This window comes from Drosophila ananassae, chromosome 3L (genome assembly GCF_017639315.1).
Source record: "Drosophila ananassae strain 14024-0371.13 chromosome 3L, ASM1763931v2, whole genome shotgun sequence".
NCBI lineage: Eukaryota > Metazoa > Arthropoda > Insecta > Diptera > Drosophilidae > Drosophila > Drosophila ananassae.
In genome coordinates, this window is record NC_057929.1 from 12,890,964 (window position 1) to 12,913,180 (window position 22,217).

The window sequence follows — 22,217 nt, forward strand, 5'->3', positions numbered from 1 at the left end:
TGCCGGGACACTATCCTCTATGTCCGGATAAATGACACAACCGGAGGGGGACTAAAAACTGCAAAGGGACGCAGCGGCCGAAAGAAAAATGGCCAAGGCGCGAATTGTTTGACAAGAACGCTGGACTGCGGACCAGTGTCATCCATCAAAGTAGCCCAGAACCGGGAGCGGGGAGATTGAAATAACTGCCACTGCAATTATCGCCTCTGAATCTTGCAGCCTGCCCCTGTGCCACCCGTGGCTATCCCCAAAGGCCATTTCCCGCTAGATTAGGCCCACTGACGATACATAACCGAATTAGCGCCACGGGGTCTCGTATTTTTATATGACAATTTTTGGTCTGCAAAATTCCCATTGCGGGCTTCTTCTTTTCCCATCTTCTACGCTATACTTTCGCCAATTTTATGTTTTTTTGCCTTGCCGGGCATGCATCATTCCCGGCTGCAGCCTGTAATTTCAGCACCCAAGAACAATTCGGTGGACTGCATCTTTTCGTCATGCAGCTAGATTTATGAACCTGCGGATTCAATGGGCCTCCAGACCTCCGGTTGTGCCTTTGGCTACATAGTAAATCATTTCTAAATTATTTAGTCGCTCTCGGTTCATATATATATTCATATTTTTGGCGCCTTTGCTCCACGTCGACGACGGGGTCGAAATACAGCACGTGATTGCGTTATAAATTACAAGCCATTGGATTCATATAGTGCTCTACCCTATCTACAGTCCGAATTTCAATACCCTGATACATGGGGGTAGGTTGGGGATGTTTCCCCCAAGCTCGGCGTTCCTTAGCGAATTTTGTTGACATTTTTATTTTGAACGCTGTCTCTCTTCCTAAACGTTCTTATACAGCAATATACTTTTATTTTCATACACATTTTTTTATTATCTTTTTAAGCAAAAGATGCAAGTGAAAGATTTTGGCCTGCAAGCGTCAGTTGTGTTGCATGTAATTTAATATTCATTATATTTGCTATAAACGCTCTGCCACTATGATTGCATGATCTGTCAATCTGCCCAATTGCCAGGAATTTTCTCCTCCTTTCCAGCCCCTTCAGAGGGTGCTGCCTCCAACCCCCCAAAAGAGACTAGGCTCCTGCCTTGCCTTTTCAGGCGATAAAAACGAAGCGAAAAGTGCCGGTATCTATTAATATCGCTTTTGGCTTTTTGCTGGCAGGCCAGAAGGGAGCTACTGCTGGAAATTGGTAACTAGTATCGGGTTGTTGGGAAAAAGCCGGGTTGGAAAAACGCTGAAAACTTCTAACAAACGACACCTGCCCTAGGAAAGTCCTCATTTCCCTTCTCCTTCCTCTTCATATTTTTCCATTTTTTATTTGTTGTTTTTTAGTGGCGTGTGTCTTGCTTTTCTTCTTGCTGTTTGCATTGGGTGCCCCTCTCCTTTTGGCGATACACCGCTGCTGATGTTGCACGAATGTTGTAAATCAAAAGTAGGCGAGTCACACGAAGGGTCTTCCTCCTCATGTGTCCCCCTCTCCAGTTGCTGCCGTACACCTCTGTTTGTGATTCTGTTTCTGCTGCTGCTGCGCCTATTTGACTGGCAGGCCGAGCGGATAACGCTGGCAATTATCGCGCTTGTACCGCACGAACGGCGGAAGCGACAGAGGCGCCACATCATGTTACCCGGTTCGTTCCGTTCCGATCTCCTGCCCCACCTCCAGCCCCAGTCCCAGCCCCTTCCCCGGCTTCTGCCCCATTCTTTTGTAGCCGGCATCCTTTACTTTTGACCTATTCTTTTTTCTTTGTGCAATCCAATTGGCGCACAAAATAATGCAAAACAACAGAACATAAAAGCAACAGCAACAACAATAACCGAGCTCCAAGTCGCCAAAAAATATTGCTAAAAGAAGCGGGTAGCTATCCCTCTTTAATCCCGCCCCTGGAACACCCCCATCCGGTCAGTCAGTCATTGAAGTCATTTATTGCCACCAAAAGTTTTGCCCTGTTTATCATACCCTGGCCCTTACTTTTAGTTCTTAAAATTTTGACCACGAGCACATTGGAAGTTTCAAAAAAAAAACATATATTTTTTAATTTTTTGGAAGATTGGGAGAATTTATTAAAAATCTAAGAAAATTAGATATCTATATCTTGATTGTCTGTATACCTACTCCACAATAGGGTATATTTACATTCGAAGCGTATGATTTCTAGAGCGGATCTGATCGACTCCTTTGCGCTGGAACGTCCACTGTTTTCCATTCCGTTTCGTGTGCAGGAACAATTTGTGGACAAACCGACCGTCATTTGATGGCTGTTCCCTTCTTCTGTTGCTTGTCCACCGACTCGACCTCCAGTCGCTCCATTCCTTGGTTAATTCGCAAGGTGGATCCAGACTGCGCATTGCTTCGAGGACAGGGTAGTCCCAGAAATGGGAATCCCAGGAGGGGATCCCGATAAGCGGCACTAGTTTGTTTGCTCGGGAGCCGCACGGAAGATGACGTGCCCGGGATGTTCCATAAATGAGGCTCTGAGTTAAGCAAACAACCCAGAAATACAGGACATACAATCAAATTAAGCAAGGGGCAAACGGAGCTTTATATCTGCAGTAATGGAGCTCTCTATCCGCTGTCATGGGTATTTTCAATGGTTTTCCCAGGAACTATTTAATTTTCTTTTACATTGTTCCTAACTATTAGCGGAATAGCCATTCAACAATCAGAAGATATAAAAGACAACGTTATTTATTTCTTTTTTAAAAGGTTAAACAGCCGGATCCAATCCTTCGAGTAGTTGGCGCCACATTTACATTTTGTAACACCTTGACAGATAGAATTGAATTCAGTCCAGCTGATTTTTCTAATAAAAAACCTTTTTGAGTCCGTCTACTTAACCTGCATCGCAACTAAATTAAAAATGAAGCCACGTGACTTGATGCGTATCCTACTATTTTTCATCTTGCGTTTCGCAATAAACTTTTTCTTTCCATACCGCCAAAAATTCAAAGGTAAGATGAGTAGCAAAATTCGGACTGTTGGCGATAACATTGGTGGGTGATAAAGTGTCACCTCTAGGAATGTGTCATCTCTAGTAGCTTCAGCTGTTGCTTACATTTTTGCCAAAGAAAATAACAAAATGGAATTTTGTGTGAATTGCTCCGAAAAAACACGCAAATACAAATGCAGCAAATGCTTCGCGCCCTAGTGAGTCTTATTTGTTCAATATTGTTCTTGTTTTAATATAATTTTTCGAATTCAGCTGCTCCGTAACCTGTTACAGGGCCCACAAGGACTCCCCCGAATGTACAGCTGCGCAAAATGCTCAATTAATAGAGGAAACCCACGCCCAACAAGCTGACTATGAGGAACCCACTCTTCACGCACCATTCTCCACGGATGATACAGTCCAGCTGGAGAAGCTGCAACAGCTAGGTATGGCTGTCAAGCACGTTAATCGCATCGAGGTTTAATCCATTGATTTTTTTTATTTTTTCTGCAGATAAGAGCCAAGAACTGCGAAACCTTCTGCACAATCCCCATCTCCGCTCTCTGCTGCAGCAGATCGATGTAGCAATAAATGCCCACTCGGCCATGGCGGCGGCCATGCAGGAGCCCCTATTCCTAGAGTTCGCCAACGCCTGTCTCCAGGTTGTGGAGCCCATGACGGAAGCCGAACGGGCTGAACTTGAGTTGTGTTATTGATATTAAGCGGTTTTGGTAAATAAATACACATAGAAATATATTTTTTAATCACTCCAAACTGGAGGATGAATCTGTGGATACATTTTTAAGAAAAGTCACCATCCAATCCATTTTTCTTTCCTCGTGAGCCCTAGGCACCATTGCCTTGTCCAGATGGCGAGACAGTGCGTAATATCTTCTCCTCAGAACATAGGCCATCTCCTTAGGCTGCCTGTTCCGGGAAAATATTCCATTCCGGTCACCACCAACTCTTGAAACAGCTGATAAAAAGCATAAAGCTAATAAAATTCACAAAAAAAGTACTCACTCTGAGCTGTCTGAAAATCAGCAAAGTTCCAAACAATCTCTCCAATGAACCACTTTTTCTGGCGTAACGTGTCGAATGCCAGAAAATGCCGGGAGTACAGCTGGCGCTGATAGTTCGGGGAGCCGACAACCAAAGGAAGCTGAAAAGAGTAGGTCAAGGTAATTTCAGCTGCTTCAAAGGAAATATCTTACCGATCGATAGTTATTTATCGCATTTGCTCCATACTCCATTATTATAATTGGTTTCCCGGTTTCTTTTCGCCAGTGCAGAGCCTCCTCAGTAACCGCCCCAGTAATCCCTTCCAAACTTCTTGTATCCCGATACCAGCTATTGTACCTATTAAAGCCCACAATGTCTAGGAGCTCAGCGAGATTATTTTTTTTGTCATCATGAAAAGGTCTGGAAATAGCAGCTGTCAGAGGCCGACCCTGAGCTATTTTTCGAATGTACCACATTAAAGATCTGAAAACGGCAAGAGCCTTATCCCGAAGGTATTCATAAGGCTGGAAATTTAAAAACTAACTGAAAGTATTTAGCAGATCCATACCCCGAAGAGCTATATGGCTCGTTGGCCACCGACCAGGCTATAACACTCGGGTGATTTTTATCTCTATGAATAAGTTGCTCCAACACGGACATGTGGTTCTCCAGAAGGTGGCGATTAAGAAAGTTTGCATCTATATCCACTGCTGAGTATTCGTCAATAATCATGATGCCACATTCGTCAGCAAACTGCATGAACTCCTCGGAATAGGGGTAGTGGGTCGTGTGGTAGGCATTTGCTCCTATCCACTTCAATAGATTGAAATCTCTTAGCATCATAGGATAGTCAAGACCTCGGCCTCGAGTCTAAAAAGAGGTTTGTGAAAATACTGATATACATATGAACATATATAAAATTGAATTCAATTTAACCAATTAATATATTTAGGTAAATCCCTCACCTCGAAATCCTCGTGTCTACCAAATCCTCTTAGGTATAAATTTTTCCCATTTAGAAGCAAACTATCATTGTTCCACATTAGGCTACGAATACCCACCGGCAACCGGTAGATATCTAGGATTTCGTCGTCTATGGACTCCTCGCCTTTGTAAGCTCCCTTGTGCAGCTCCACCTGCAACCTGTATAGGTAGCCTGGCTGGGGATTCATGAGAAAAGGCCACCAAGCTCGTACATTGTGTACCTGAAGACTTCCCCTGAACGGATGTCGGTTGATCTGTGCCGCCACCACCTGGCTCTCCTGGTTCTGAAGCTGAACGTGGATATAATAGGCTCTATTTCGGCTTTTCCCATAGAAATCTCCGTCTAGAAACAGGCGGTACCTGACCACCCCCAACTGTTCCGATGAAAAATACTCAGTGTCCACGTCGATGTCACTGATATAAATGCGGGGTGTGCTGTAGAGGTGGACGGATCGGTAAATGCCCGCGTTATACATCTCAAATGTGTATCTCTCTTTGGTCCGATTTCCCTCTGCTTCGTGGTTATTCCCCTGAGGTATGGTGTAGCCTCCCTGCCGGTTGTCACACATCACTGTCAACCGGTTCGTAGCTCCGAAGTTTACATAGTTGCCCACCTCCATCTCAAAGGGCAAACTCCCAGAGTTGTGGCTCATGGCGGGCTCCCCATTAATCCACACCTCAGCCTTGTAGTGAACACTCCCGAAGCGCAGCCATGTGCGGCGCCTCCGCCCCCAGGAGCCGGGCACAAAAAAGTTACGCTCGTACCACACGGCTCCCACATGGTAGCGCAGTGATTGGCTTACAGTTATGTCGTTGTAAGACGCAGGTACAGCCATGGACAGTACCTTCCGACCGGAATGGATGATGCCCTTTTCGTACCATTTTTGCTGATACCCTTCCTTTGGTCGCGCAGACGAAGCTTTTACCATTTTCCATATTCCATCCAGCGTGTGCAACTCACGGGTCTCGGAATCTTGGGGATACAGCAAGCCTCTCGTATGTGGGGGCAACCGAAAATGCTCATTAACTTTTTCCGCCTCGGATTTTTCTTCCCCGGATTCTTCTGAAGAGACATAAACTGCTACTATCGAGTAGATGAGTTGGATAACCACTCCGAAAGGGATCCAAATTGTGAAGTGCATGGTAATTGACTGAATGAAGACCTCAATCATGAGAACCGTGGGAAAATGTATTACCTAGATTGTCATCGCTTAAATGCGCTGTGTATAATTTAGTTAAACACTGACTAATATTCTAGCGGAACCTTAAATCAAATATCCATATAGAAAATTCTATTTTCGGAGCTGTATCTTTTTAATCATTGGATCTGTTTTAAAAATGCAAAAATTTTTTATTGCATGCATTATATAATTTGAATTGTATTTTATATACATGAATAAAAAATTCTCCTATAAGCTATTTATTAAAAAATACTTTACAAAATATTACAATTTAAAAATTTGTTGCTACTAGGATACCCCATTGGAAAGGCAAAAATTTTTAAAGCTCTTGATGTGTGATCACTTTTTTCGATATATACAAGGTGAGATCCTCAGGCAGCTGGCATTGATGTAGCTCCTGAGCAAGTGCGAAGTAACGTCTTCGAAGGATAAAAGCGACTTCCTTAGGTTGCCGGTTTCTGGTAAATACGCCCTTTTTGTTGCCTCCCACACGGGTTATGGCTAAAATGCATTCATAATGTTTTAGCATCAACTCAAATTATACATACAAAATGAACCCACTTTGAGCAGTTCGAAAATCCGCGAAATTCCACACAAACTCCCCAATAAACCATTTTTGAGTCCGGAGTTTATCAAAGGCAATGAAGTGGTGCGAAAACAGCTCCACTTGGTACTCCTCCGACCAAACAAAGGCGGGAAGCTATAAAAGAATAAAACTGTAAAAATTAAAAAGAATAAACTAATACTTTTGACTAACAGAGTGCATGCCCTCCATGGTGTCTCCTCCATACTCGAATTGAATTATGGGCTTTCCGAAAGTTTTCCGCCATTTTTGCGCCTCGTCAGTAAGCAGATTAACTATCATGTCAGTTCTCCCGGTATTCTGGTACCAAGAGTTATAGCGATTGAAGCCTACTATGTCCAAGAACTGGGCCAAATGACAGGCGCTGGGATTGGCATTGATTGCCGCTGTCAGTGGACGACCATGGGCTATACCACGAGTATAATTAACCAAAGATCTGCGGAATAAAGCACAGATTAACGTTGGACTCCACCTCGAAATCGGGCAACCAACTCAAAGTATTTTAGAGCGCCCGGCTTAAAAGATCTCGGTTCGTTGGCCACCGACCACGCAATGACGCTAGGGTGATTCCTGTCCCTGTGGATGAGCTGCTCCAATGAGGACATGTGGTTTTCCAGCAGCTCCGGTTCAAAGATATCAATATTAACCGCTGGACATTCATCTATTATCATAATTCCGTGCTCGTCAGCGAACTGCATGGACTCCTCGGAATAAGGATAATGCGAGGTGCGATAGGCATTGGCACCTATCCATTTAATAAGGTTGAAGTCTCTGGCAAGAAGCGCATAATCCAGGCCTTTCCCACGGATCTTAAAGAATAAAAATATTGTTAAATAAAGAGTTTAACTTTGGTTTAAAATTAAAACCCACATCGGCATCCTCGTGGCGTCCAAATCCTCGCAGATAAAGGGGCACTCCATTCAATAGCAAGCTTTCGTTGTTCCAATTTAGATTTCGAATTCCGACAGGCAGGCGATAGGAATCTTGCATAACTTCAGCCTCCTCCTCATTGGTCTCCACAAACAGCTCAAATTGAAGATCGTACAAGTAGCCAGGATCAGGATGCATCAGGTAGGGCCACCAGGGATGAGGGTTGGGTACCAACAGAGTGCCGTGGTAGATCCCTTTGTTTATCTGCTGAGCCGCCACCTGGCCATCTCTGTCCCTTAATTGAACAAGGACATTTGATAGCCTAATGCCCATATAGCTATCCTGACTTCCATCTATCCATAAACGATACTCAATTCGGCCCATACCCTCTGAAGTTAGTTGGGAGCTGACCTGCAGATCGGAGATATGAAGTAAAGGTGTCGTATAGAGATGGACACTTCTATGAATCCCTGCGTAGTTAAAGAAGTCGAAGGAGTAGCTCTGGATGGGCAAGGAGCCATTGTCCGTTTTCACTTTGTAAACCGATCCCTGGGGAATTGTTCTGTTCCCCAAACGATTGTCGCACATGACGGTGATACGGTTCTCTCCGCCAAAGTTTAAGAGTCCCGAGATGTCTGCCTCGAAGGGCAGATGACCAATTGTGTGATGGGTGGCATTTCTGCCGTTAATCCACACTAGAGCCGAGTAGTGAACACTGTCGAATCTCAGCCAGGTGCGTTGGGTTCCTTCCCAGAGACGGGGAGCAAAGAAAGTGCGCTCGTACCACACGGTGCCTACATGGTCCCTCAAGTCATCCGTGGTGATATCGTTGTAAGAAGCAGGCACAGGCATCGCCAAGATGTCTCTTCCAGTCAGTCGCAAACTATTCGCGTACCACTTCTCCCGCACACCCTGAAACGGATCGGACGCTTCACTCCGGACTAGTCGCCACATTCCATTCAGGCTGCGCACCTCTCTGGTGGCAGATTCCCGGGGATACAGCAAACCTCGGGAGGGCGTCGGCAGGCGGACGCTTTCATATTCAAACTGGGGGTGCTCCACATCAGGCTGCTCCACGAATCCCTCGCCGTTTGAGGAACTAAGCAGTAGCAAAATGCTATAAAGCAACCAAGTGAAAGTCTGGCACACTCCCAGCATCCTGTTGCTTCTTTGGAAGTGGAAATTTAATGGAAAATCCCAATTTAATGGAAAATTCGTTTAATTTAACAACTTATTCGTTCAATTAGATTCACTCTTCTTTTTCGGCAGGCAACTGATAAGAGTCAAGGTATCGGCGACAGAACGAATTCATGCGGAATTAGGGATTGGAACGAAACGCGCGCAGTTCAAATAAATTTTGTTTTCACAATTAAATTGATTTTTAATTTCAAAAAATATATATAAAATAAATCTTAAAATATACTTTATATTAAGATACGATTTTTGTAATCATATGCAATTAAAACTTGTAATGTATATATACATACAAAAAATACTTTTCTTGGAACCTACAAAATTAGGGAGGTTATAAATAATTCATTTATTCCTTAATTATAAAGGCTTATAAAAAATACAAAGCACTAATGGCTCAACTAATTTGAAGTCGTATATGGAAATTATAGGAATGAAAATGAAGATACGAGGTGGCAGTGCCCAAGGGAACTACATAATTTCCTGGAAAAATTTATTTACAAATTGCCTCTTTATCCTTCTAGGATTTCCACTCTGCGATATAGATAAAGATGTCCTCTGGGATGTTGCATTGATCGAGGTCCCGACCTAAGGCAAAGTATCTCTTCCGAAGCAAGTGAGCCACTGCCTTGGGCTGACGAGCTCTGGTAAAGACTCCCTTCTTATTTCCACCCACACGGGTGTAGCCTGAAAAAATGATAAGCTTGTTATCTAAAGCTTCCAGGGATCTTGCAGGTATACCTACTCTGTGCCGTCTTGAAGTCGGCAAAGTTCCACACGAATTCACCAATAAACCATCCCTTCTTACGCAACTCGTCAAATGCCTTGAAGTGCCGGGAAAACACTTCCATTTGGAATTCTTCCGACCACACATAGGCAGGTTGCTTAATTAACATAAAATAAATTAATAAAGAACCTTTTTCCTTCGCTATCTTAAGTCCTTACAATATGCAGCCCCTCTAGTGTATCTGCTCCATATTCGGACATAATTACTGGCTTCTGGTAGGCTTTGTTCCAGGCAACAGCCTCGTCAATCACATTTTGGGTAACCATGTCTAAGCGGCCTGTGTTTGTGTACCAGGCATTATACCTATTGAAACTAATGATGTCAAGATGACGACCCTGAAAGCATAATAATAAAAATCAATGGCAGTGCAGCTCTGGGAGCAGTTTAACCCTTGCTTACCGCCTGATCCTTAGTGTAAGGAGTAGCAATGGCCGCTGTAATCGGTCTCGTTTTGTCCAGAGAGCGTGTGAAGTTGGCCACCAAACTATAAATATTCATTTTTTTTATAACAAAAGTGACACTACATATTTTTCGTAGAATAAATATTCACTTACCTAAAGTATGAATCCGCAGTCAAACTTCCCGTACGCGGCTCATTCGCAATCGACCACATAACTACACTCGGATGGTTCCGATCCCTGTGGATAAGCTGCTCCAGCGAGGATTTGTGCTTGCCGAGCAGCTCCTGGCTGAAATTTCTGAAAAATTAAAACCATCAATAAGAAAACCATTAGAAGAAGGACGAGACTCAACTCAGTGTCCACACTGGGACATTCATCGATGATCATGATTCCGTGCTCGTCAGCGAACTGCATAGACTCCTCGGAATAGGGGTAATGCGAGGTACGGTATGCATTGGCACCTATCCACTTCAGCAGGTTGAAGTCCCGGACCATCAAAGCATTATCTAGACCCTTTCCTCGAATCTAAGCAATCAAGTGATGTACCAGATTAGATGCCAAAATAAATTATTTAAAATTGTGAAACTAACATCGGAATCCTCGTGCCGGCCGAAGCCCCGGAAATAAACCGATTTTCCATTGATCAGGAACTGAGTTTGGTCCCAACTCAGAGTACGTAGACCCACTTTTAGACGATAAACATCCAAAAGCTCCTCGTTGGCTGCTAGTAGCTTGATCTCCAGCTGGTATAAATAGCCTGGGTCTGGGTGCATAAGGTATGGCCACCAAGGCTTCACCTCTGCTACCTGTAATTCGCCCTCCAGTTTACCATCCGACGTCGCATTGGCCACCAGTAGACCCTCCTTATCATACAGATTTGCTTGAATATGCAGGTCATTGTCGGCTTCGTTAACGACGCTTCCTTTCACAGAGACCGAGTACGAAACCTCCCCATCTGATGTATAAAAGTTTAATTATCATATTACACTCCGTTTTGTATTGTTTCCTTACCAGCGTTTTGGTTTTTCAAATTCGTTGTAACCTTCACTTCTTCGATAAGCGTCTTGGGCGTTGTGTACAGATGCACGCTCCTATGTATTCCAGCGTAGTTGAAAAAATCAAAAGTATAGCTCTGAACAATGGTCATTCCGTTGTCGTTGGGCACCTCGGTGATCTTGCCCTGTGGTACTGATGTCTGGATCAAGGCGTTGTCACACATCACGGTGATCCGATTTTCCGACCCGTACATCAGCACGTCTGTTACCTCTGCCTCGAATGGCAGGTGCCCCATCTCATGCTTCACCACCCTCTTGCCGTTAACCCACTAAAAAATAGGTATTTGATAAGATTTTTAATGCCGATAAAATCGATTTCATGCATGCGAAATCATTCACCCACCACATAGGCTTCATAGTGGACACTGCCGAATCGCAGCCAAACCCTCTGATCCGTGCGCCAGGAGCGGGGCACAAAGAACCGGCGATCATACCACACAGTACCCACATGGTCACGCAGGTTGTCTGTGGTTATGTCGTTGTAGGATGCCGGAACAGGCATCGGTATCGTCGGCTGGCTTTTGCTAAGATCCTTTTCAAACCATTTGTCCCTGATACCCTGCGTAGGATTGTCTGGATCCGACCGAACAAAGTTCCAAATCCCGTCCAGAGAGTGCACCTCCCGCGTTTCCGATTCCCTGGGGTAGAGCATTCCGCGTGTGATGGGCACTTCCTTGTTAAGCAGTAGTAGAGCTATGGAGGAGTGCAGGACATATAGACCGGTCACCAGGGAGAAAAACGAAAAAGCTGTGAAGAGTTAAAAAGCAATCAAGATGTTAACTCCATTGCGATCAAAAGGGAATGTTAACAAAGATGAGCCAGGTTATTAATGGAATAAAGTTTTTTTTTTTGGGGCCATTTAGAAACAAAACATGAATCAGATAAGATCTTATCTTAAAGGCTGATAACTAGTAATGGAAAAATAATTGCACGTGAATACGTTGGAAAGTTTCGTTGTCTGATTATATTCAATCTGTTGCCCCTTCAATCTTTCCGGCCTTGGGAAAAACTAATCCAAACAAGAAATTCTTTTATGCTACTGAATGTTTCTAAATGACTAATACTCCAAACATGTTCATATATAATCTAATCTACCTTCCATGAGCTTTTTGTTTCGACACATCGCACATTTGTTATGAAGATTAAATTGTAATTTTGACCGCGCCTCAATGTCGGCCTTTTGGTAACGGTACTCACGTGAACAATTGGATACGTATTCCGATTTTCAAAGACGGCGGGCGAACCGAAACGGAACGAATAAAATTGAAACGGAAATGAAGGGGTATACTTTATAAGAAGAATAAGAACAACACGTTAAGGACAATTGAAGCAAAGCAAAGCCAAACAATGCGAAAGAGCCGGCCACAACAGACGGCGGAATTGGAGAGTCGAGCTTTCAAGGCAAAATTCTCTCAGCGAATACAAATATGTGTCACCGTGACAGCTGCCGCTTGGATTCATGTTTTTGTTTTCAGTTTTCTTTTGTTTAGGTTTTTTGCTTTAGGCATTGTTCGGCACTTTGTTTTGCTGGTTAAACACGTTCTTAGACACAAAAAGTTGAGGGTAACGAAAAAACCAACATTTCAGAAACCGCCACAATCCCATAATACCCATGCAGTTAAAAAAATACAGAGCTCCTCACGTATTTTCGTGGAGACAGAAAAAAACTACTTCCTACATTCTCTATTTTGTCTCTCCCCAAATCAGCTGGCCACCAAAAAAGCTTTTCCAGGGGAAAAAGCTCCTTTACCAACAACGGTCGATAAGCCCTGATCGATAGGCGGTGAAATCGATAGGCCTATTAAAAGCTATTAGACTTACCCATTATGTTCTATTGGAGAATAAACCGTTTCCTGGACAATCAAATCTTTCTTTTAGCTTCTGCGGTAAATTATTTTAAGTTTGCACTTCAATTCGCCGGGATAAAATAAGAAACAATATGACCAGGAATGTCACACAAAGAACTAATATCTGTATCAGAACATTAAAATGTCTGTTTATGTTCTTTGTACTTAATAATGCTCCAAAAAACCGATTTTACACAAAATCTTTAAGCCTTATTCACAATTGTAGGTGGCATAATGAAAAAAACCATCCTTACTTTTTGAGCCGAGTTGGGAAAATATATAGAAAATAAAACAAAATTCAACTTTTAGCAGGAAGTACTGGAACGGAACAATTTGACACATTTGAACACTCGAACAAATAAAAGGGTATATTAATTGTACACGAGCTGACACATTCTTATGCAATTCTTAAATTAAGGATACATAACGAACTGTTTTTATATTTAAAGCTGTCCTAACACATGACTATCAGCAGTCCTGCGGCGATTCGACACCCACCGCTTGCAGAACGCAACTGAGCTCCACTGACGATGGCAGCTACTTTTAAGCCTCCAAAAATCCCAACTTAAAATGCCTGGCACAGCAGGTGTTGCACCGTTAGCAAAATGCGGCGCCAAATTTACATTGGAATGGAGGGCACTCCATCCCATCGCGAAATGTGTTTCTTAATCAAAGTGGGAGCCAAGCCAATGTGCTTATCAATGTGCTTACCCCAAATTTCATATTTGCGACAAGTAAGGCGGATCTTGAGGTGCATGGCTATATGGTAAACAGTTCACACTTATCCGTCAGAGAGGCAATTTCTTGCTGCTACAGTGAGTATTTCGACGGCACTGCCAGACGGAATCTAATTCCGATGACGAATCCGGATCCACGGAAGACCCCAAGCGGATGTGTCGTTAGTGGGGACACAAAATTGCGGTCGCTCGGTCGCCGGTAAAGGTCGAAGGTTGGGTAAGGGGTCGGGGTGGGATGTGGTTGTTGCTTGGAGGGCGGAAGACACGCACCGTCACTGCACTGAATGTGCCCCTAATTAAGCCTTACTCCCCCCAACCCTCTCGCAACGATAAGCCGAAGCCGCTTGTCCCAAATCCAAGTCTGCTTCTCGCTGCTTTCGGGGTCAACGGCAGAGCTACAGTGAAATCACCATATTTATTCGCTTAATATACAACTTTTTCATTTGCTTAAACAAGACTCAAAAAATGTTACAAAATTTATTTATGTTTATTGGGCTTTAAAACTTTGACGTGAAAAACATATATTAAATATCAAACGAACCAATTCTTTAGGAAAGGTTTCACTGTATGTTCTACTAAATGGTGAGAGAATGAAACTAAAAGAGCCCTGCACAGGGGCTAAGTTTCTGAGGACTGAAGTTTAATTAGTCTTGATTGGGGACGAATTGCGGAAGTTCTAGACTCCAAAAAAAATAAGTTGACATTAATTGATAAATTTTCCATTTTGAACGTAAATGAGCGGAATACTAAAGAGTGAAATATTGATAATATTTCAAATAAAACCTAGCACAGTTTTGAAATAACAATACTTTTTATGGAAAGAAAATGAACTACTTTAAATCATCAAGGGTTATCGGGAAACCCGACCCAACAATAATCTTTGAGATTAAGAGTCACTCCTCCACCGTCCCGGTCAAAAAATCGCACTTCCAAGAGCTGTTTGTTGGGAATTTAATGGAATGAGCACCAAACTATCTTTTTCCGTTTTTCTTTTGCGCTGCTTTCACTTTCAAGGTGAAGCCCGGTGGCCCACTAAAATGCCAAAGAATCAATGTGCCGGCAAAGAAAGCGAAAATGTCACCAAAAGTAAATATTTACCCATTTTCAAATATTTCGTGACGAGTCCCGCGGAATAATGGATGAAATAAAGATAATTATTTTGAAGTATTGTGCACTTAGGAACACTTTAGCCGTAGGTAAAACTCGGCCACAGACTGGTTGAGCGATCAAATGTTTACAGTCATCTCGCGGCTATTAATATCCGTTCTAAGCGATTCGAATGGGTAAATAAATAAACAAACAACCGCCGGCCCCACTCACCAAATCGGGAGATTCACAGAGACTGAAACGCTAAGCCGCGCTTAAAATCAATCTGTTATGCTTGGGGTTAGGTCGACACTAGCCACCCGCTAAGCTCGCAAATAACTAGTAACTTAGGCCAGGCAGCAAAAACCAAACGACGACGGACGGCGACGTACCACCATGAGGTTCGAAAGCAGACTGAGTAGCAACTGAGTGTCCGAGAAGCCGGAGCGCCCCGCCAATGGGGGCGGCAGACTGTTACACCGTAACTACAAAATGTAAAATATATTGTATTCTATTTGCTATAAGAAATGGATTAGTTACTATGCCGTTAGTTCACAAATGTTTCATGATTACAGAGGCCGAAAGCCAAACCTACATCAATTTACATGCTCCATTTTTATATAAAAACGGCATAATTCAATAAATAATTGGTAAACTTTGATCAATTAGGATACGGCGAAAACTGGGGGTGATGGAAATGCATCGTATTTTTGTTCTTGACTTCGGTTTAGGAGTCCCCAAAAAAAATTCCCCAAGTTTTGGGGAATCGAAAAGAACATTATATCTAAATTTTAATGCAAAATTAATGCAGATGAGTCTACAAATCGGTCATGGTAAGCCGCTCAGGAATCGGATGCAAATCGGTTGGGGAAAAAATTGATAGGGAACTCTGTTCGAAGGTTTTGATGAAAAATTTCGAAGAATCGACCTACAAATCGACCAAGGCGATCCGTGTCGGACGATCGGATGCAAATTAGCAGAGTTTGAGACATGGCAAGGGGCCATATGGTATGTGGAAATCATGGCTTAGAAGGGGTCGTCGCAAGGGGCCATATGTGGAAAACAGGGCATAGAAGAGGTTGCCCCACAAGAATTAAGGAAAAAATCGATCGAAAAATGTATTTTCATGTTTTGATGCAGATTGAAAGCTGATGAACCCACAATTCGATCAAGGTATTTCCCAAGGATCGTAAAAATTGGCCAAGATAGAGACATCGCAAGAGGCCGTATGTGGAAAACAGGCACAAGAAAGGGTTGCCCCATAAGAATTGGGGAAAAAATCGATCGAAAAATTTATTTTCAGGTTTTGATGCAGATTGAAAGCTGATGAACTCACAATTCGATCAATGTATTCCGCTCAAGGATCGGGTGAAAATTGGCCAAGATAGAGACATCGCAAGGGGCCATATGTGGAAAACAGGGATTAGAAGGGGTTCCCCCACAAGAAATGGGGAAAAAATCGATCGAAAAATTTATTTTCAGGTTTTGATGCAGATTGAAAGCTGATGAACTCACAATTCGATCAATGTATTCCGCTCAAGGATCGGGTGAAAATTGGCCAAGATAGAGACATCGCAAGGGGCCATATGTGGAAAACAGGGATTAGAAGGGGTTCCCCCACAAGAAATGGGGAAAAAATCGATCGAAAAATTTATTTTTAGGTTTTGATGCAGAATGAAAGCTGAAAAACCCACAATTCAATTAAGGTATTCCGCTCGAGGATCGGGTAAAAATTGGCCAAGATAGAGACATCGCAAGGGGCCATATGTGGAAAACAGGGATTAGAAGGGGTTCCCCCACAAGAAATGGGGAAAAAATCGATCGAAAAATGTATTTTCAGAGTTTGATGCAGAATGAAAGCTGATGAACCCACAATTCGATCAAGGTATTCCGCTCGAGGATCTGGTGAAAATTGGCCAAGATAGAGACATCGCAAGGGGCCATATGTGGAAAACAGGGATTAGAAGGGGTTCCCCACAAGAAATGGGGAAAAAATCGATCGAAAAATTTATTTTCAGAGTTTGATGCAGAATGAAAGCTGATGAACCCACAATTCGATCAAGGTATTCCGCTCGAGGATCGGGTGAAAATTGGCCAAGATAGAGACATCGCAAGGGGCCATATGTGGAAAACAGGGCTTAGAAGGGGTTCCCCCACAAGAAATGGGGAAAAAATCGATCGAAAAATTTATTTTTAGGTTTTGATGCAGAATGAAAGCTGATAAACTCACAATTCAATCAAGGTATTCCGCTCGAGGATCGTGTGAAAATTGGCCAAGATAGAGACATCGCAAGGGGCCATATGTGGAAAACAGGGATTAGAAGGGGTTCCCCCACAAGAAATGGGGAAAAAATCGATCGAAAAATTTATTTTTAGGTTTTGATGCAGAATGAAAGCTGATGAACCCACAATTCAATCAAGGTATTCCGCTCGAGGATCGGGTGAAAATTGGCCAAGATAGAGACATCGCAAGGGGCCATATGTGGAAAACAGGGATTAGAAGGGGTTCCCCCACAATAATTGGGGAAAAAATCGATCGAAAAATGTATTTTCAGAGTTTGATGCAGAATGAAAGCTGATGAACCCACAATTCGATCAAGGTATTCCGCTCGAGGATCGGGTGAAAATTGGCCAAGATAGAGACATCGCAAGGGGCCATATGTGGAAAACAGGGATTAGAAGGGGTTCCCCCACAAGAAATGGGGAAAAAATCGATCGAAAAATTTATTTTCAGGTTTTGATGCAGAATGAAAGCTGATAAACTCACAATTCGATCAATGTATTCCGCTCAAGGATCGGGTGAAAATTGGCCAAGATAGAGACATCGCAAGGGGCCATATGTGGAAAACAGGGATTAGAAGAGGTTCCCCCACAAGAAATGGGGAAAAAATCGATCGAAAAATTTATTTTCAGGTTTTGATGCAGATTGAAAGCTGATGAACTCACAATTCGATCAATGTATTCCGCTCAAGGATCGGGTGAAAATTGGCCAAGATAGAGACATCGCAAGGGGCCATATGTGGAAAACAGGGATTAGAAGGGGTTCCCCCACAAGAAATGGGGAAAAAATCGATCGAAAAATTTATTTTCAGGTTTTGATGCAGATTGAAAGCTGATGAACTCACAATTCGATCAATGTATTCCGCTCAAGGATCGGGTGAAAATTGGCCAAGATAGAGACATCGCAAGGGGCCATATGTGGAAAACAGGGATTAGAAGGGGTTCCCCCACAAGAAATGGGGAAAAAATCGATCGAAAAATGTATTTTCAGAGTTTGATGCAGAATGAAAGCTGATAAACCCACAATTCGATCAAGGTATTCCGCTCGAGGATCGGGTGAAAATTGGCCAAGATAGAGACATCGCAAGGGGCCATATGTGGAAAACAGGGATTAGAAGGGGTTCCCCCACAATAATTGGGGAAAAAATCGATCGAAAAATGTATTTTCAGAGTTTGATGCAGAATGAAAGCTGATGAACCCACAATTCGATCAAGGTATTCCGCTCGAGGATCGGGTGAAAATTGGTCAAGATAGAGACATCGCAAGGGGCCGTATGTGGAAAACAGGGATTAGAAGGGGTTCCCCCACAAGAAATGGGAAAAAAATCGATCGAAAAATTTATTTTTAGGTTTTGATGCAGAATGAAAGCTGAAAAACCCACAATTCAATCAAGGTATTCCGCTCGAGGATCGGGTGAAAATTGGCCAAGATAGAGACATCGCAAGGGGCCATATGTGGAAAACAGGGATTAAAAGGGGTTCCCCCACAATAATTGGGGAAAAAATCGATCGAAAAATGTATTTTCAGAGTTTGATGCAGAATGAAAGCTGATGAACCCACAATTCGATCAAGGTATTCCGCTCGAGGATCGGGTGAAAATTGGCCAAGATAGAGACATCGCAAGGGGCCATATGTGGAAAACAGGGATTAGAAGGGGGTCCCCCACAAGAAATGGGGAAAAAATCGATCGAAAAATTTATTTTCAGGTTTTGATGCAGATTGAAAGCTGATGAACTCACAATTCGATCAATGTATTCCGCTCAAGGATCGGGTGAAAATTGGCCAAGATAGAGACATCGCAAGGGGCCATATGTGGAAAACAGGGATTAGAAGGGGTTCCCCCACAATAATTGGGGAAAAAATCGATCGAAAAATGTATTTTCAGAGTTTGATGCAGAATGAAAGCTGATGAACCCACAATTCGATCAAGGTATTCCGCTCGAGGATCGGGTGAAAATTGGCCAAGATAGAGACATCGCAAGGGGCCATATGTGGAAAACAGGGATTAGAAGGGGTTCCCCCACAAGAAATGGGGAAAAAATCGATCGAAAAATTTATTTTCAGGTTTTGATGCAGATTGAAAGCTGATAAACTCACAATTCGATCAATGTATTCCGCTCGAGGATCGGGTGAAAATTGGCCAAGATAGAGACATCGCAAGGGGCCATATGTGGAAAACAGGGATTAGAAGGGGTTCCCCCACAAGAAATGGGGAAAAAATCGATCGAAAAATTTATTTTCAGGTTTTGATGCAGATTGAAAGCTGATGAACTCACAATTCGATCAATGTATTCCGCTCAAGGATCGGGTGAAAATTGGCCAAGATAGAGACATCGCAAGGGGCCATATGTGGAAAACAGGGATTAGAAGGGGTTCCCCCACAAGAAATGGGGAAAAAATCGATCGAAAAATTTATTTTCAGGTTTTGATGCAGATTGAAAGCTGATGAACTCACAATTTGATCAATGTATTCCGCTCAAGGATCGGGTGAAAATTGGCCAAGATAGAGACATCGCGAGGGGCCATATGTGGAAAACAGGGAGTAGAAGGGGTTCCCCCACAAGAAATGGGGTAAAAATCGATCGAAAAATTTATTTTCATTTTTAGATGCAGATTGCAAGCTGATGAACTCACAATTCGATCAAGGTATTCCGCTCAAGGATCGGGTGAAAATTGGCCAAGATAGAGACATCGCAAGGGGCCATATGTGGAAAACAGGGATTAGAAGGGGTTCCCCCACAAGAAATGGGGAAAAAATCGATCGAAAAATTTATTTTCAGGTTTTGATGCAGATTGAAAGCTGATGAACTCACAATTCGATCAATGTATTCCGCTCAAGGATCGGGTGAAAATTGGCCAAGATAGAGACATCGCAAGGGGCCATATGTGGAAAACAGGGATTAGAAGGGGTTCCCCCACAAGAAATGGGGAAAAAATCGGTCGAAAAATTTATTTTCAGGTTTTGATGCAGATTGAAAGCCGATGAACTCACAATTTGATCAATGTATTCCGCTCAAGGATCGGGTGAAAATTGGCCAAGATAGAGACATCGCAAGGGGCCATATGTGGAAAACAGGGATTAGAAGGGGTTCCCCCACAAGAAATGGGGAAAAAATCGATCGAAAAATTTATTTTCAGGTTTTGATGCAGATTGAAAGCTGATGAACTCACAATTCGATCAATGTATTCCGCTCAAGGATCGGGGGAAAATTGGCCAAGATAGAGACATCGCAAGGGGCCATATGTGGAAAACAGGGATTAGAAGGGGTTCCCCCACAAGAAATGGGGAAAAAATCGATCGAAAAATTTATTTTCAGGTTTTGATGCAGAATGAAAGCTGATAAACTCACAATTCGATCAATGTATTCCGCTCAAGGATCGGGTGAAAATTGGTCAAGATAGAGACATCGCAAGGGGCCATATGTGGAAAACAGGGATTAGAAGGGGTTCCCCCACAAGAAATGGGGAAAAAATCGATCGAAAAATTTATTTTTAGGTTTTGATGCAGAATGAAAGCTGAAAAACCCACAATTCAATCAAGGTATTCCGCTCGAGGATCGGGTGAAAATTGGCCAAGATAGAGACATCGCAAGGGGCCATATGTGGAAAACAGGGATTAGAAGGGGTTCCCCCACAAGAAATGGGGAAAAAATCGATCGAAAAATTTATTTTCAGGTTTTGATGCAGAATGAAAACTGATAAACTCACAATTCGATCAAGGTATTCCGCTCGAGGATCTGGTGAAAATTGGCCAAGATAGAGACATCGCAAATGGCCATATGTGGAAAACAGGGATTAGAAGGGGTTCCCCCACAAGAAACGGGGAAAAAATCGATCGAAAAATTTATTTTCAGGTTTTGATGCAGAATGAAAGCTGATAAACTCACAATTCGATCAATGTATTCCGCTCAAGGATCGGGTGAAAATTGGCCAAGATAGAGACATCGCAAGGGGCCATATGTGGAAAACAGGGATTAGAAGGGGTTCCCCCACAAGAAATGGGGAAAAAATCGATCGAAAAATTTATTTTCAGGTTTTGATGCAGAATGAAAGCTGATAAACTCACAATTCGATCAATGTATTCCGCTCAAGGATCGGGTGAAAATTGGTCAAGATGGAGACATCGCAAGGGGCCATATGTGGAAAACAGGGATTAGAAGGGGTTCCCCCACAAGAAATGGGGAAAAAATCGATCGAAAAATTTATTTTTAGGTTTTGATGCAGAATGAAAGCTGAAAAACCCACAATTCAATCAAGGTATTCCGCTCGAGGATCGGGTGAAAATTGGCCAAGATAGAGACATCGCAAGGGGCCATATGTGGAAAACAGGGATTAGAAGGGGTTCCCCCACAATAATTGGGGAAAAAATCGATCGAAAAATGTATTTTCAGAGTTTGATGCAGAATGAAAGCTGATGAACCCACAATTCGATCAAGGTATTCCGCTCGAGGATCTGGTGAAAATTGGCCAAGATAGAGACATCGCAAGGGGTCATATGTGGAAAACAGGGATTAGAAGGGGTTCCCCCACAAGAAATGGGGAAAAAATCGATCGAAAAATTTATTTTCAGGTTTTGATGCAGATTGAAAGCTAATGAACCCACAATTCGATCAAGGTATTCCGCTCAAGGATCGGGTGAAAATTGGCCAAGATAGAGACATCGCAAGGGGCCATAGGTGGAAAACAGAGATTAGAAGGGGTGCCCCACAAGAAATGGGGAAAAAATCGATCGAAAAATGTATTTTCAGGGTTTGATGCAGATTGAAAGCTAATAAACCCACAATTCGATCAATGTATTCCGCTCAAGGATCGGGTGAAAATTGGCCAAGATAGAGACATCGCAAGGGGCCATATGTGGAAACCAGGCACAAAAAGGGGTTGCCCCACAAGAATTGGGGAAAAAATCTATGGAAAAATGTATTTTCAGGTTTTGATGCAGAATGAAAGCTGATGAACTCACAATTCGATCAAGGTATTCCGCTTAAGGATCGGGTGAAAATTGGCCAAGATAGAGACATCGCAAGGGGCCGTATGTGGAAAACAGGGATTAGAAGGGGTTCCCCCACAAGAAATGGGGAAAAAATCGATCGAAAAATTTATTTTCAGGTTTTGATGCAGATTGAAAGCCAATGAACCCACAATTCGATCATGGTATTCCGCTTAAGGATCGGGTGAAAATTGGCCAAGATAGAGACATCGCAAGGGGCCATATGTGGAAAACAGGGATTAGAAGTGGTTCCCCCACAAGAAATGGGGAAAAAATCGA

General features: G+C 42.9%; 4 protein-coding genes across 13 annotated transcripts; 1 reads left to right on the plus strand and 3 right to left on the minus strand.

Moving 5' to 3' along the window:
• Positions 1-2,781: 2,781 nt before the first annotated feature.
• On the plus strand, positions 2,782-3,702 carry LOC6496222 (zinc finger HIT domain-containing protein 3). Its single transcript, XM_001960439.4, has 3 exons — positions 2,782-3,164; positions 3,220-3,392; positions 3,460-3,702. Exons 1-3 carry the CDS (start codon positions 3,097-3,099, stop codon positions 3,660-3,662), a joined length of 444 nt encoding a protein of 147 aa, XP_001960475.2. The 5' UTR covers positions 2,782-3,096; the 3' UTR covers positions 3,663-3,702.
• Positions 3,674-6,049, minus strand: LOC6494358 (beta-glucuronidase). 5 transcript variants are annotated; one of them, XM_044715886.1, is made up of 5 exons: positions 4,914-6,048; positions 4,493-4,818; positions 4,161-4,431; positions 3,970-4,108; positions 3,674-3,910 (listed from the first exon to the last, which is right to left on the minus strand). In XM_044715886.1, exons 1-5 carry the CDS (start codon positions 5,859-5,861, stop codon positions 3,711-3,713), a joined length of 1,884 nt encoding a protein of 627 aa, XP_044571821.1. In that variant the 5' UTR covers positions 5,862-6,048; the 3' UTR covers positions 3,674-3,710. The 5 variants fall into 5 exon arrangements, with proteins under 5 accessions (XP_044571821.1, XP_032306091.1, XP_032306089.1 ...); XM_032450200.2 differs by having other exon boundaries at positions 3,674-3,922; positions 4,517-4,818; positions 4,914-6,047; XM_032450198.2 differs by having other exon boundaries at positions 3,674-3,922; positions 4,914-6,047.
• Positions 6,050-6,260: 211 nt separating this feature from the next.
• Positions 6,261-8,858, minus strand: LOC6494357 (beta-glucuronidase). Its single transcript, XM_001960441.4, has 5 exons — positions 7,567-8,858; positions 7,189-7,505; positions 6,871-7,132; positions 6,675-6,813; positions 6,261-6,614 (listed from the first exon to the last, which is right to left on the minus strand). The coding sequence occupies exons 1-5, from the start codon at positions 8,722-8,724 to the stop codon at positions 6,433-6,435; spliced, it is 2,058 nt and encodes a 685-aa protein (XP_001960477.1). The 5' UTR covers positions 8,725-8,858; the 3' UTR covers positions 6,261-6,432.
• Positions 8,859-9,082: 224 nt separating this feature from the next.
• LOC6494356 (beta-glucuronidase) lies at positions 9,083-14,888 on the minus strand. Of its 6 annotated transcripts, none has more exons than XM_014907286.3 (10): positions 14,683-14,888; positions 11,344-11,747; positions 10,957-11,269; positions 10,536-10,900; positions 10,298-10,470; positions 10,099-10,242; positions 9,944-10,028; positions 9,703-9,879; positions 9,503-9,641; positions 9,083-9,444 (listed from the first exon to the last, which is right to left on the minus strand). In XM_014907286.3, the coding sequence occupies exons 1-10, from the start codon at positions 14,684-14,686 to the stop codon at positions 9,278-9,280; spliced, it is 1,971 nt and encodes a 656-aa protein (XP_014762772.1). In that variant the 5' UTR covers positions 14,687-14,888; the 3' UTR covers positions 9,083-9,277. The 6 variants fall into 6 exon arrangements, with proteins under 6 accessions (XP_014762772.1, XP_001960478.1, XP_014762769.1 ...); XM_001960442.4 differs by lacking the exon at positions 14,683-14,888 and adding an exon at positions 13,559-13,923; XM_014907283.3 differs by lacking the exon at positions 14,683-14,888 and adding an exon at positions 12,822-13,353.
• Positions 14,889-22,217: the final 7,329 nt, after the last annotated feature.